The 12,554-nt window shown below is 36.3% G+C and overlaps 3 protein-coding genes across 3 annotated transcripts; 1 reads left to right on the top strand and 2 right to left on the bottom strand.

The window, feature by feature from the left end:
* Positions 1-3,027, bottom strand: LOC104210714 (leucine-rich repeat protein 2-like). Its single transcript, XM_009759676.2, has 7 exons — positions 2,796-3,027; positions 2,406-2,538; positions 2,230-2,301; positions 1,831-1,974; positions 1,661-1,732; positions 1,448-1,519; positions 1-334 (listed from the first exon to the last, which is right to left on the bottom strand). Exons 1-7 carry the CDS (start codon positions 2,881-2,883, stop codon positions 253-255), a joined length of 663 nt encoding a protein of 220 aa, XP_009757978.1. The 5' UTR covers positions 2,884-3,027; the 3' UTR covers positions 1-252.
* A 737-nt stretch (positions 3,028-3,764) lies between these two features.
* Positions 3,765-4,557, top strand: LOC138877106 (uncharacterized). The gene is made up of 2 exons (XM_070156647.1): positions 3,765-4,071; positions 4,496-4,557. The coding sequence occupies exons 1-2, from the start codon at positions 3,765-3,767 to the stop codon at positions 4,555-4,557; spliced, it is 369 nt and encodes a 122-aa protein (XP_070012748.1).
* A 1,134-nt stretch (positions 4,558-5,691) lies between these two features.
* LOC104210722 (uncharacterized) lies at positions 5,692-10,323 on the bottom strand. The gene is made up of 5 exons (XM_009759687.2): positions 9,983-10,323; positions 9,020-9,178; positions 8,763-8,935; positions 6,173-8,045; positions 5,692-6,082 (listed from the first exon to the last, which is right to left on the bottom strand). Exons 1-5 carry the CDS (start codon positions 10,097-10,099, stop codon positions 6,026-6,028), a joined length of 2,379 nt encoding a protein of 792 aa, XP_009757989.1. The 5' UTR covers positions 10,100-10,323; the 3' UTR covers positions 5,692-6,025.
* Positions 10,324-12,554: the final 2,231 nt, after the last annotated feature.

The following is a 12,554-nucleotide window of genomic DNA, read 5'->3' as shown; positions in this document are numbered from 1 at the left end:
TCATTTCAAAACCATCTACCACTTAATTTAACAAGTTTAAAACTCAGCAAGACAGCGCCATTTTCTGCTGCCAAGTTACAGATGAAGTTGAGCTTTAGTGATGGTTTTAAAGAACCTTATATGCTAGCTGGAGCTAACATGACCTGTATTGGACTTCAGGGTTTTAACACTGTCAAACCACATATACAATACATAAAATATTGTAGGTATGTTATGATACCATAAAGCAACCTTCCGGGGGCTGCTATCAAACTATAGTTTGACCTCTTTGCATCCAAAGTCATAGGGCGCTAGTCCTTTCAGCTCAGGTCCATTCAGTCTGTTGTGTGCAAAACTGAAACAAGAGGAAAATGTTATCACTTTTTAGGTCTCACATCACAAATTTTGAATCATGATCAGATAAGAAGGGAACATCAGAAGGCAGTTCAGACTCTCATCCGAGAGGAATTCACTATTTTGCACTTTAAAAAAAAATATTGCATTTCAGAAGATCATGGAAGTCCAGGTTTTACAATAGAGGCAAAAAACTTTGGGTGGTTTCTCCTGTCTGTCTAAACTGTGTTGGACAGAGTTATTCGATACCTGATACTTGTGCTAGTAGGAGGTAGCATATACCTGGAGGATTAATGGTGCAAGCTGCCTTGGGCACCACCGTTATCTCAAAAAAAAAATTGCATTGTAGAAAGCAGAGCCATTTATTTTCTCATTTCACTAGAAGTAGTAGAACATAAAACATTTCACAACATTAAGAAATAAAAGTTATGAATCTACCATTAAATTACACTACAAAGTTAAAGATCCCAAAATATGTGTAACCCAGGGCAGCTCCTCTTCTTTTCTGTTTGGAGTTTGGATTTTGATTTTATAAGTCTGGTTGTGGCACAAATATCAAATCCCTACCTATTACAATGATCTATCACGATCCAAGAATGATAGATTTGAGGAACCGGTACACTTGGTGTCGTTTGTATCATCCTAATTCAACAACATAAGTACATGAATAGAAATAGTTTACTAGACCAACCAATAGTCTCTAAGATCCCATAACGATCCAAGGGCATATAGTAGATACGCGATTTACAGGCTAGGCAGTGCCATAAAGTCATGTAATTGCACTTGCACCAAGTCAGTACCCAACTACTAACTAATGACTTGACAGAAGATTATCTTTGCAATAGGTTAGATTAAACTTAATAATGCAAGGCTGTGCATCTACAACCTGTGTCTATGAACCATAAATCACAATTATATCATGAAGCAACTGGCCTTTCAATAGAATTGTTCCCCCCCTGTGTAAAACAGCTAACAAAATGAAGCTTAAAATAACTTTCACCAATAACATGGGCAATAATCTACTGAACCACTTCCAAATCCAGGGATAACTAGAGCACGTTACATGTTGTAAGTGAATATTCAAGAAGGAAGAGAGAATGACAAGAGTGAATACCCTTCCATAGGAAAGCTTCCAAAGGGGCCATCAACGGGGATTGTTCCACAAAGATCATTGTTAGAAACATCACTGCAACAATGATATTTAAAAGATTCACTCGACCAGAAATCAATACCACATTGTTTGATTGTTTTTCCTGTTTCTTAGCAAAATATGAAACTAACAGCAGGTTTCACGTGGCTTGAGGTTTGCATTTAAAACAGAACTTACAAAACTTTAAGGTTGGGGAGGGTGGTGAGTTCCCTTGGAATCGGACCAGTTAGTTTGTTGTCGTTTAACCGCCTGTGGTAATAACATGAAGAAAAAAAATCAATCTTTGTAACACCAATGTCTGCTAAAAATTTGTAAACCTCACGAATCATTGAATGCCAAATACTTACAAAAATCTAAGAGACTTTAATTTAGCAAAAGACTTGGGAATATTGCCTTCAAATCTATTGCCATATAGGTCCATGCTAATAAGATTTTCCAAATTACCCAATTCCTTTGGGATTTTGCCTCCAATATTATTCCTATAAAGTTCCCTGCAATTCAGGAAAAATGTTTGCCCGTCACCTTAAAGACACACAAGAAAGTAATAAACTTGCAATTTAAGAAGTACACAAGAAACTTGAAGACAGAAACAACATTAATCATGTGACAATAATCTATACACATTTCTTTGTCTAACAAAAGCCCCTTTTCAGTTTCTTTTTCCACGGTTTCAGTTCAGCCAACAGGAGATACTAAGCTGACACAAGAAGAAAAAACAAGAAAAAGAGGTTAAAAAAAAAATATACAGGTACTGTAGATTCTTGAGTTCACCAAGCTCTGGTCCTAATGTTCCAGAAATATTAGTATTGCCCAAATCCCTGAAAATTTTCAAAGATTAAACAAAATTATATGAATTGCCAATGGGGAAAACAAAACAAAAGAAAAAAATCGACAGAAATTAGAAAATGCTGTAGCATCTTACAGGCGAATAACATGATTATTGGAGTCGCAGGTGATATGAAACCAGGTACAAGGATTAACAAGTGTTGGGTCCCAGCTTTGTAGAACATTTGTGGGGTCAGAGAGTCTGCTTCTCAAAGCATGTAGAGCATTTCCTATAAGATGAACACAACAAATTTTTTTAGGAAGATGGGTCCATTTCAAGATTTAACCTTTTTTCTACTTTTATATAAGTATGTTCATTTCAAGATTTAACTCAAATCCTTTGAGCTGAAAAAGGGTATACACTAATGAATGAAAAGAAAAGAAAACCAAAGAGGGGTTCACATGGTAACAAAAAACTAAAAGCTTTAAACCCTAGGAATGACAAAAGGAATACATGGGGTAGATAGTTAAGTTTTAGTGAATTTACCTTCAGAATTCGTGGAGAAAGCAGGGGACAGAGATAGAAGGATGGTGATGAGGAAGAAGAAGAAGAGAAAGGAGGAAGGAAAATCCATTGAGAGGAGAAAATTGGTGGAAGTGAGAAGTCAAGAAGTAGGCAAAAGTACAGGTAGTAGTAGAACTGTAGAAGTAGAACCAATAAGAGTGTGTTATACGAGAGGTCAAGTCAAATCTGGAAGCTGTCCTTACTGTTGAGAGTTGTGTTGTTTGTACTGGGGAGGAGTTATTAAGAGAGGAAGTGGATGAGTGTTCACACTCTCACTGTGAGCTTTTGTGTGTAACAAACTCTACCCTCAAGGCCTCAACTGAAATTTCAAGCTCAATAATATTTCTTAGTTAATTTTAAACTTTTGTTTCTACCCTATAAGGCAGTTTTTTTTTTTTAAAAAAAAAAAATTATGTTTGAACATTTAAGGTTTATTGCCTGTAGCATATATTAGAGTGATTCAAGACATGTATGATGGAGCTAAGACACGGGTTAGGACAACAGGTGGAGACTCGAATTACTTTCTGGTTGAGATGGGGTTGCATTAGGGATCAACACCTAGCCCATTTTTGTTTTCCCTGGCAATGTATTCTTTGACACGTCACATTCAAGGGGAGTTGTCGTGGTGCTTGTTATTTGCGGATGACATAGTCCTGATTAATGAGACGCGAGGCGGCGTCAGCGAGAGGCTGGAGAGATATACCCTGGAGTCTAAGGGTTTCAAGATGAGCAGGACCAAGACAGAATACTTGGAGTGCAAGTTCAGCGATGTTACCCAGAAGGCGGACGGGGATGTGAAACTCGATACACAAGTCATTTCCAGGAGAGAGAGTTTCAAGTATCTGGGATCTATAATTCAAGGATGAGGAGATAGATGAGGATGTCACACACCGAATCAGAGCAGGGTGGATGAAGTGGAGGCTCGCTTCCGGTGTCTTGTGTGATAAGAATATGTCGTTGAGACTTAAGGGTAAGTTCTACAAGGTAGTGGTTAGACCGACTATGTTGTATGTGGCAGAGTGTTGGCCAGTCAAAAGCTCACATGTCCAGCAGATGAAGGTAGCGGAAATGAGGATGTTGAGATGGATGTGTGGGCATACTAGGTTGGATAGAATTAGGAATGAAGTTATTCGAGACAAGGTGGGAGTGGCCCCTGTGGAGGCAAAGATGCATGAGGCAAGATGGAGATGGTTCGGGTATGTTAAGAGGAGAACCGCAGATGCCCTTGTTAGGAGATATGAGAGGTTGGCCTTAGGAGGTGAGAGGAGGGGTAGAGGTAGGCCAAAGAAGTCTTGGGGAGAGGTGATCAGGCACGACATGACGCTACTTGAGCTAACACATGACTCTACATAGAAGGGTGTGGAGGTTGAAGATTAGGGTAGAAGGTTAGTAGGTAGTCGTGCATCTCCCTTTGTCTTCTCTAGCTCGATAGTATTAGCGCTAGTACGGTCCCCTTTTTTCCTTAGTTTTCTATATTCGCATGTCTTGTTTCGTTGTTATTTGCCATTGGTAATTCCGTAGTTTGCTAGCAGTACTTCGTTCATATTCTCGTCTGCTGCCTTGGAATTAGTTTTCTAAATATGTTATCTTGCTACTACTTGTTATCAGTACCCATTTCATATTATCTGTTGCTATCTCCGATTTAGTTTTCTAATTATTGTTTTGCTATTACTTGCTACCAGGGCTTCTCTCACCTTCTTTAGCCGAGAGTCTATCGGAAACAGTCTCTGTCCTATCAGGGTAGGGGTAAGGCTACGTACATCCTACCCTCCTCAGACCCCACTTGTGAGATTACACTAAGTTGTTGTTGTAACATTTAAGGTTTATTAATATTAAGAACTAACTGGCAAAGGATGAGGAAAAAACAGAGTGCCAGCTAAAAGACTTCTTTTTAAACTTTATCATGTAATTCTCCACCCTGAAAAATGTATAGTAAGTTAAAAGCTGGATTTTATTATAGTAAGTAATTTATATTTAATGATCATTTTGGAAAAAAGATACTCCTTAAAGTAGAAATTTAATCTTTTAGTACAAACTTTTATTGGACCCAAATTGATGAAACCAAATAATGATGTCTCAGTTTCAAATTGGCTAGATTTGATTATATAAATCTTCTATATTTATTCCACAATATTTGTTCTCTAAAAATTAAAAGTTAAAAGAATTCTGACATTCTTCCTACACTAACTACAAGCGTATAATTAGACTAAATGGCTCTTGCCAAACATCATACTTCGTAAGTGTATAAACAACTAAGACTTAATCTCACTAGTTCGTATTGCAGGTTCTTTGAGAAAATTTCCTTTACATGATTTTTTTTCCAAGACATGATTTTTAGGTTTACTTCAACTTTATTATAGTAGAATGCCTACATAAGATACGGCCAAATTTTTTTCCCCGCGCATAGCGGGAGCTTAGTGCACCGAGCTGCCCTTTTTTTTCTTTTTATCCTTTATGTGTGTAATTACTTACACTATCCGGGAAAATGCAATAATTTCTGATATTAGGCCTTAACATGTCACTGGTGAGGAAGCTGACGCCAGAGCGCATCCAAGATTTAAATCCTATGGATTCAACTTTTAAAGTTTTTAGCTTTGAACTCATTATATATTTAAGGTTATGAGTTCGTATCTACTATTTTTACAATTTTAATAAACTTTTACATATAAATTTTTTACTCCGCGTCAAAAGTTATGAGTTCAATTGAACCCGTCAACGATGCACGACATCCGCCTCTGGACATAACGGCTTGATTCTCAATAGAAAGTGAACAAGTGTTACAAAAAAGGTGATGCAAGGCACACGTCAAATTCAGCCAAGTTCAACTCATTCAAGTTTACAAATTCAATAAAAGCAGGTTAGTTACTCCCAACTGATGAAGACAAACATCTCTACTGGTTTTACAGCTCATTCATAAACAAAACAGAAAAGGAATTTAGGCAAAATCACAGTTCTGTACAGATTTGCACCACTCTTCTTTAAATTGTAACCTTCAGTGACACATTCTGAAGCAAAACAAAGTAAGCATTCTAACTGCATTGACCTCAAAAAAGAACCAAAAAAGATCTAGCACGAGACCACTATACGAGAATGTACGAAAGCATGGGAGAAGAAAAACAAAGAATTTACGAAATTTCTAATCTAAAACAGATCATAGATTCTTCAATCTGTCGCACAAGCATAATTCTAAGAAAGTGAAATGGCTCAGATTTTCATACTTCCTCCACAGTTCTCATCCTCTCCTCTTCTTCAGCCTTTTGCCAGGCAGCCTACAGAAAGAACATGAAAATGTCATAGGAGGCAGTTTTGGATTGATTATAAAAGTGCACTATATAATGAATAAAGAACAGTGCACTTGCCTTGTCCCGCTGAAGTCTAGACATATGAGGACGCATAGAGTTCCCAAGACTTAAGCCTCCCCAAGCTTCTTGCAACTCTCTCTCCCTCGTCTCTTTCCGAGTAACTGAATGTCTTATCTGATCATCATCCTCCTGCTTAACAGCGGCCATCTTTTCTCTCTCAAGTCTAGACTTGTGTTTCACCAAAATCTGATCCAAACTGCCTTCACTGTTCTCCATTTGTTTACCAATCGTGTCCCTCTTCTTTACATTCATCCAATTGTCTTCCTTTGCATGAAGAGACATTTTCTCTTTTTCAAGCTTCGAGACGTGCTTCACTAAAATCTTATCCAAACTTTCGCAATCTGTTGCACCATTAGCTTCAATCTTTCTTTGACGCCTCTGTGCAACGTAGTCACTTCTTGTGGATGATTCTTGCATTTTAAGCCTTTGCAAACGATGAACTGGCTTTACTAGGATCTTGTCCAAACTATCCGCTGCTTCTTTGTTTTCATCTTCGATTGATAATGTGCCTGCTGGCTTTAATGGTTGTTCTCCATTACAAGGATTTCCATCTGTATTGGTATCATGATTTACGTTCTGGTCAACATTTTCTTTTCCTACCAATGAGGTAGTTTCAGACGCATTGGCAATCGGTTCTGCAGTGTTTTTCCTATTTTTTGCTTCTTGAACTTCCTTTTCAAGTCTTGTCATATGTTTCACCAGATAATCTTCTAGTCTAGGAACTTCCATTTCATGTTCCTTTTTTCGACCAATTGCCACAGTACCCAATCTGTTTGAATTATTGCCCTCTATTTCACCAATTTTCCTCTTAGCCTCTTCAATCTCTTTCTCAAGCTTAGAGGAGTGCTTAACGAGCACACTGCCAAAGTCAGGAACCTCAGATGAATGCACATTGCTATTTGAAGCTTTACACTTGCTTTTTAACAACACTTCGGAGTTGTTCTTGGCCTCTTCAATTTCCTTTTTAAATTTTGAAGAAGGCTTCTTGAGAATACTTGCCAGATCATGGCCTGAATCATGAACCACTTTATTACCAGATTTATCTCGCGTTTGTTCACTTTTTTCCGCAGCTTCACTCCTAGCATTTTTGGCTTCTAATACCTCCCTTTCAAGTCTTGTTAACCGCTTCACCAGAAACTTATCGAGGCTCGGAAGTTCCTCATTTGTCCTGCTTGTCTTCCCATCCAAAGTATACCCGTCAACTGCTCCTTCTCCAATGGATAATTCTGATTTGTCATCAGCAGCGGACCCTGAAACATGCGGTTTGCTCTTTTCTGCTTCAGCTAGAGCAGCGTTCAACCCACACGTTGCAACTATAGTGGCAAGAGATGCAAGTTCATCTTCTTGCAAACATCTAAGTCTTTCCAGCATCATTTCCACAAGATTTGGCATATTAAACTTTTCACATGCTTGCCTCTTTTTATATTTCCTTTGCACGGATTTTGTCTCTGAATCTGTGACTTCAGAACAAAGGCTCTCAAATTCAGAAGCTGTATCTGATTCACATTCTGAAGAGAACTCAGACAGTTCTTGATGATTATCGTCTGTTTCAGGGTTCTGACTTATTCTGTGCAGCAGTTCCTTGACTTCATCTTTGTTCATGGAAGGGCAATTAGCAAGTTTAAGAAGGGCAGCCTTAAGTGCAGTTGCTACTTGTTTATCTACCTCAAATGCAGTTTCAAAAGATGTTCTAACTGTATGAGTGGTGGGTCCTCCTCCTTTTGCCGGCGACTTTTCTATTTTGTAATGCTTCTGTGAGCAATCAGGAATGTCATACAAGATTACTCCAATAGCTGTTGCAGCTTCAAAAGCTTCTGCAGAAAATTTTTCTGCCTTTATCAGCAGTTGTTCTGCTTCTTTACAATCAATCCTGTATGGCAGATACCAAAAAGGTAAGTTCTTTTTCAATCATTCAACAACGTCTCGATCACAAACAAGTTAGGATTGGCTATATTAATTTTATGTATCCAATTTGCACATTTCACTCCAATACCAAATAATCAGCAAATCAATTTACTGAAATTCCAACTTATTCTCATACAGATATACAAATCTCTAACCAGAATAAAATACGATAAGGAGTCGCTAATTCAAACAACAACAACAACAAACCAAGTGTAATCCCATGAGTGGAGTCTGCGTACACTATTTTAAGAAGGTAGAGAGGTTGTTTCCGATAGACCCTCGGCACAAGGAAAGATGCAAAAAGAAGCAGTAGCAACAGACCATAACATCAGCAAGATAACAAGAAAACCAAAGCGAAAGAAACTACATGCAGTAATAGAAAATCTCGAAAAATAAGAAAGTACAAGACTAATCCTAATACTACTGGGTTGGACAAGGAAAACACACGATTACCTACTAACCAAAAACACTACTAACCCCTCCGATAAAATAAGAATAGCCCCCATGTTCTAACCCCCCCTTTTTTCCCATTAGCAAGAACTTGTTTCAGTTGCATATCCTTAAGGAATTGAAACAACTACTTCAGATATAGTATCAGGAAGAACCGTTTTTGGAGCCTCAATCCCCGGATCAAACGCAAGTGTAACAACAACTACGCGTATGTGAATATTAAAAAGCTCACCTTGCTGCTTGAAGTATTCGGCACCATGATGCTTCCACAAGTGCAGCCTTACGAGCTTCTACAGCTCTTTGAGCAGCTTCTCTTACTGCAATTTTTTCCCTCAAAACTCTACAATAGTGGGGATTAGCATCCCCCAAAGTCTCGTCAAGGGTTGAGTTCATTCCATCCACTTCCTGAAATTACGTAACAGGCCAAAACACTATTAGTACACATCTGTATATTGACGGTAAAAAGAATGCATAGGCATATAAATATACCTGGAGCATTTTTATTTTTCTCTTCAAATAGGAATCCACTTTCTTGCGAGGGAACCAATTTATAGGCGAAGTTTTGCGATGAGGGGGCTTTCTAATTTGTGATGCAGATTTGTTTAAAGAAACTAAATTTGATTGGCCACCTTCTTTCGTTGTCTTAGTCTGCACAATTCCAAAACAAAAAAATGAAAAACCGAAACTGAACAAACACCAAACAAAGCGAACATCTGAGAAAAAATTTCAATGCAACTAAATTCGACAGGGAGCCCTCTTTGATTGCCTTGTTCTGCACTATCCGAAACATGAAAATGAAAATACCAAAGTTGGAAATATACCAATCAAAGTGACCATTCATGTGATTTTGTTTAAAAGTAGTAACTACATTTGACTGACCAGTTTCTTTCATTGCCTTAATCTGCACTATGCATAAACAACCAAATGAAAAAACCAAAATTGGAAAACACCAACCTAAGTGGATATCTAATAATGAAGTTTTTAAAGCAAATATTTTCATTTGGCCACTTTCTTTGATTCTGTTGTTGTGCACTCCTCAAAAACAAGAACATAATGAAATAATGGAAAATACACCTTTTAAAGTGAAGACCTGATATATCATACTATATGCCATTATGCCTAAACTTACATTTTCATGAATCCTACTTAACAATTGACTTTTTTTCCACTTATGCTCAATCCTAACGAAGAGTTAAGTTTCGTCATTACCGTTATACCCACATGCAAAATCACATTTTTTAACCAAGTGGCTAACGATAGATTAGAATCAAGATTACCTGGGGGGGGGGGGGGGTCCAAACTAAATCTTTCTTCCTAATTAGAACAAGGGTTATGGAAAACCTCACAAAATCAGAAAAGACCCAACTATAAAAAAAAAAAAAAAAAAAAAAAGGAAATTTGAGAAAATAAATTAATTTCTAAGAGCTGGAAAAAAATGGGAATGGGTGGTACCTTTCCGAGTTTGGAAGTAGCCGTTGTAGAAGCGGAGGGACTGTTCTCCGAAGTAGAAACAGTGTGATTCATCGGCTTCTTTTCAATGCAACCCATATCAAAACAACCCAAATCCATTCTCCAGAATAATTAAGTTAATGGAAATAATATCTTTACAATGCTTGTAGAAGTAAACAAAGTAATTGATCAAATGGCCGCGAGAATTTGCACTATTATCAAGCGCTGAAATCTATAGAGCACAGAGACAGAGAAATTAGGGCGTTTCTTGAATATGAATTGATTTCTAAAGAAAGAGGGAGTGAAGAAATTGTTGGGCAGAGACTCTTGGTATAGCTTTTGAAGGAAACTATCCGTTACAACCGATCCTTTCGCTCGCAACGGTCCTTTTTCTATATAGTACTATATTTTTTTCCTCTTCTTCCCCTTATAATTTCATCTAAAATTAAATAAATAGATACTCCTAATAAATCCAGGAATTAAAAAAAGATACTTCTAATAAAACAGGGAGTGTAAGATTAGTGTTACAATTTCAAAGTGGTTGTAATTTCATTCGTAGTCAAGTGATTTGCAAGTTCACATTTTGCTTATAGTTTTTTAGTTTTTTTTTTTTTTTTTTTTTTGCGTCTCTTCATCGCTACATTCTAGTGTAATTCACTCGATCAAGTATACTTACGCAATATAATAATATTTAATAAAATATATAAATCACTTTAAAACTTCTGTCCTATCAAGTCAGATTAAGACAAACAAATAGGTATTAACGAAATATTATTTTTTGTATTTTGTTTGTTTAATTATATTCAGGGAGTGTAAGATTAGTGTTACAATTTCACAGTGGTTGTAATTTCATTCATAATCGAGTGATTTGCGAGGTTCACATTTTGCTTAGAGTTTTTTTCTCTTTTTCTTTGCGTCTCTTAATCACTATATCTCAGTGTAATTCTTCCGATCAAGTCTACTTATGCGATATAATAATATTAATAAAAGAGTTAATACCCTAACAGCTTGTTTGGATGGTTGTTACTCATTGTATCGTATCGTATTGTTACTTTAAATACAATATTTATTTTGATTGTTACTTAAATTTTATTGTATCGTATCGTTAAATCCGTCGTTACATAACGACGAAATGTGTCACTTTATGTAACGACCGATTTGGTGTGGTCGCGTCGTTACCTTGTCTTTTTCTCTCAATCTCACCCTTTATTATTATTAAATTATTTTATTTTATCATTTACCCTACTTTTTTATATAGTAATTTTACCTTGTATCATAATTTTTCTTTATAATATTGCAAGTTTATTCTTCATATTGCTGTTGCGTGATATCATGAAACGATGACAAACGACACAATCTATCCAAACATAATATTTATCAAACGATACAGTACAATACAATATAGTACGATACGAAACATTATGAAACGATGCGTAACAACCATCCAAGCAAGATGTAAAACCCTCTTAAACTATCACATTTTTGTCAGTTTCCTACTTAAACTGTTCGGTGTCCCCAAAATTCCCCGAACTATATTACCACTCGTATTAAAAACCTCTTGTTGCTCACCTGGCATAACATGTGTAGATACTCACTTGGAAGCGGGTGGTAGCTGAAAGAAGCCATCAAAATGGTTCATCTAATAGAAAATAATGAGTAATTAGCCTAACCCTCTATCAAATTTATTTTTTAAATAAATATTCTCCTTATTTCGGTTATATCCATCTCTCTTCCTCATTTTCACCATTCTTTATTACTTTTTTACCTTTCTTTTTTGTTTTTCACCTTATTCTTCATTTTTTAAACCTTTTTTCTTCAGTTTTCCATATGGGTTTCCTCTGGAAAAAAATTTCCCTCTATTATTTCCTTTGAAATTATTTATTCGCTTTCTTGTTTTAGTCTTCTTTTATGTCTTACACATATTGTTGAAAGAATATCAATTTAAATTTTCTTATTAAACTCAACACCTTGTAAAGAATAAAGTTGAATCTCTTGAGTCTTCTTTATGTAATCTGGAATTAGATAATGTAATTGCTGGGCAATTGATTTTTTATTTGTGAAATTTATTTTGTGTAATCTTTTTTTATGTAATACAAAATGACTTTTAAGAAACACAACAATATAGGCCTTTATTTATATTTTAACTGTGCTACAAAGCGGCTATAAATAAGGACTTACCAATTGGAGTATAGCATAAAGCACAATCACAATTAAACCTAAAATTAACATAGTACATTAGATATTATTTTGGCCAAAAATCTTAGAATTAGTCAATCATTCGAGAGCAATACATCATGAGTAAACTGTGTAAAAAAATCTTTTTACAAACCATAAGTTAATATAGTTAGACAGACGTACCTTTAAAAGTCTAATACGAGGTTTTATTATATAGGGTAATATAGTTCAAGGGGGTTTTGGGAACACCGTATAGTTTAAGTAGGTAACTGACAAAAAAGTAATAGTCTAGGCAGGTTTTAGGCTGAGTTAAATAGCTACATGTAATGCTACATGGCACCTCTTTTAGGCAATTCGGAGCGTGTACTAGACGCACCTCTAAGAATGCAACGAGGAGTCT

Source organism: Nicotiana sylvestris, chromosome 1, assembly GCF_000393655.2.
Source record: "Nicotiana sylvestris chromosome 1, ASM39365v2, whole genome shotgun sequence".
Classification (NCBI taxonomy): domain Eukaryota; kingdom Viridiplantae; phylum Streptophyta; class Magnoliopsida; order Solanales; family Solanaceae; genus Nicotiana; species Nicotiana sylvestris.
Note: the sequence above shows the minus strand (reverse complement) of the source record. Positions and strands in the feature narration are given on the sequence as shown.

Excerpts from the sequence above, each read along its gene's own strand:
- LOC104210714 (XM_009759676.2), bottom strand. The coding sequence starts at position 2,883 with ATGGATTTTCCTTCCTCCTTTCTCTTCTTCTTCTTCCTCATCACCATC. Across the intron at positions 2,539-2,795 it reads TTTCTCCACGAATTCTGAAG|GAAATGCTCTACATGCTTTG; the intron begins GTAAATTCACTA and ends TTCATCTTATAG. Across the intron at positions 2,302-2,405 it reads AATAATCATGTTATTCGCCT|GGATTTGGGCAATACTAATA; the intron begins GTAAGATGCTAC and ends GAAAATTTTCAG.
- LOC138877106 (XM_070156647.1), top strand. The coding sequence starts at position 3,765 with ATGTCGTTGAGACTTAAGGGTAAGTTCTACAAGGTAGTGGTTAGACCG. Across the intron at positions 4,072-4,495 it reads TGAGAGGTTGGCCTTAGGAG|GGCTTCTCTCACCTTCTTTA; the intron begins GTGAGAGGAGGG and ends ACTTGCTACCAG.
- LOC104210722 (XM_009759687.2), bottom strand. The coding sequence starts at position 10,099 with ATGGATTTGGGTTGTTTTGATATGGGTTGCATTGAAAAGAAGCCGATG. Across the intron at positions 9,179-9,982 it reads CTACTTCCAAACTCGGAAAG|ACTAAGACAACGAAAGAAGG; the intron begins GTACCACCCATT and ends GGAATTGTGCAG. Across the intron at positions 8,936-9,019 it reads GAAAAATAAAAATGCTCCAG|GAAGTGGATGGAATGAACTC; the intron begins GTATATTTATAT and ends ACGTAATTTCAG.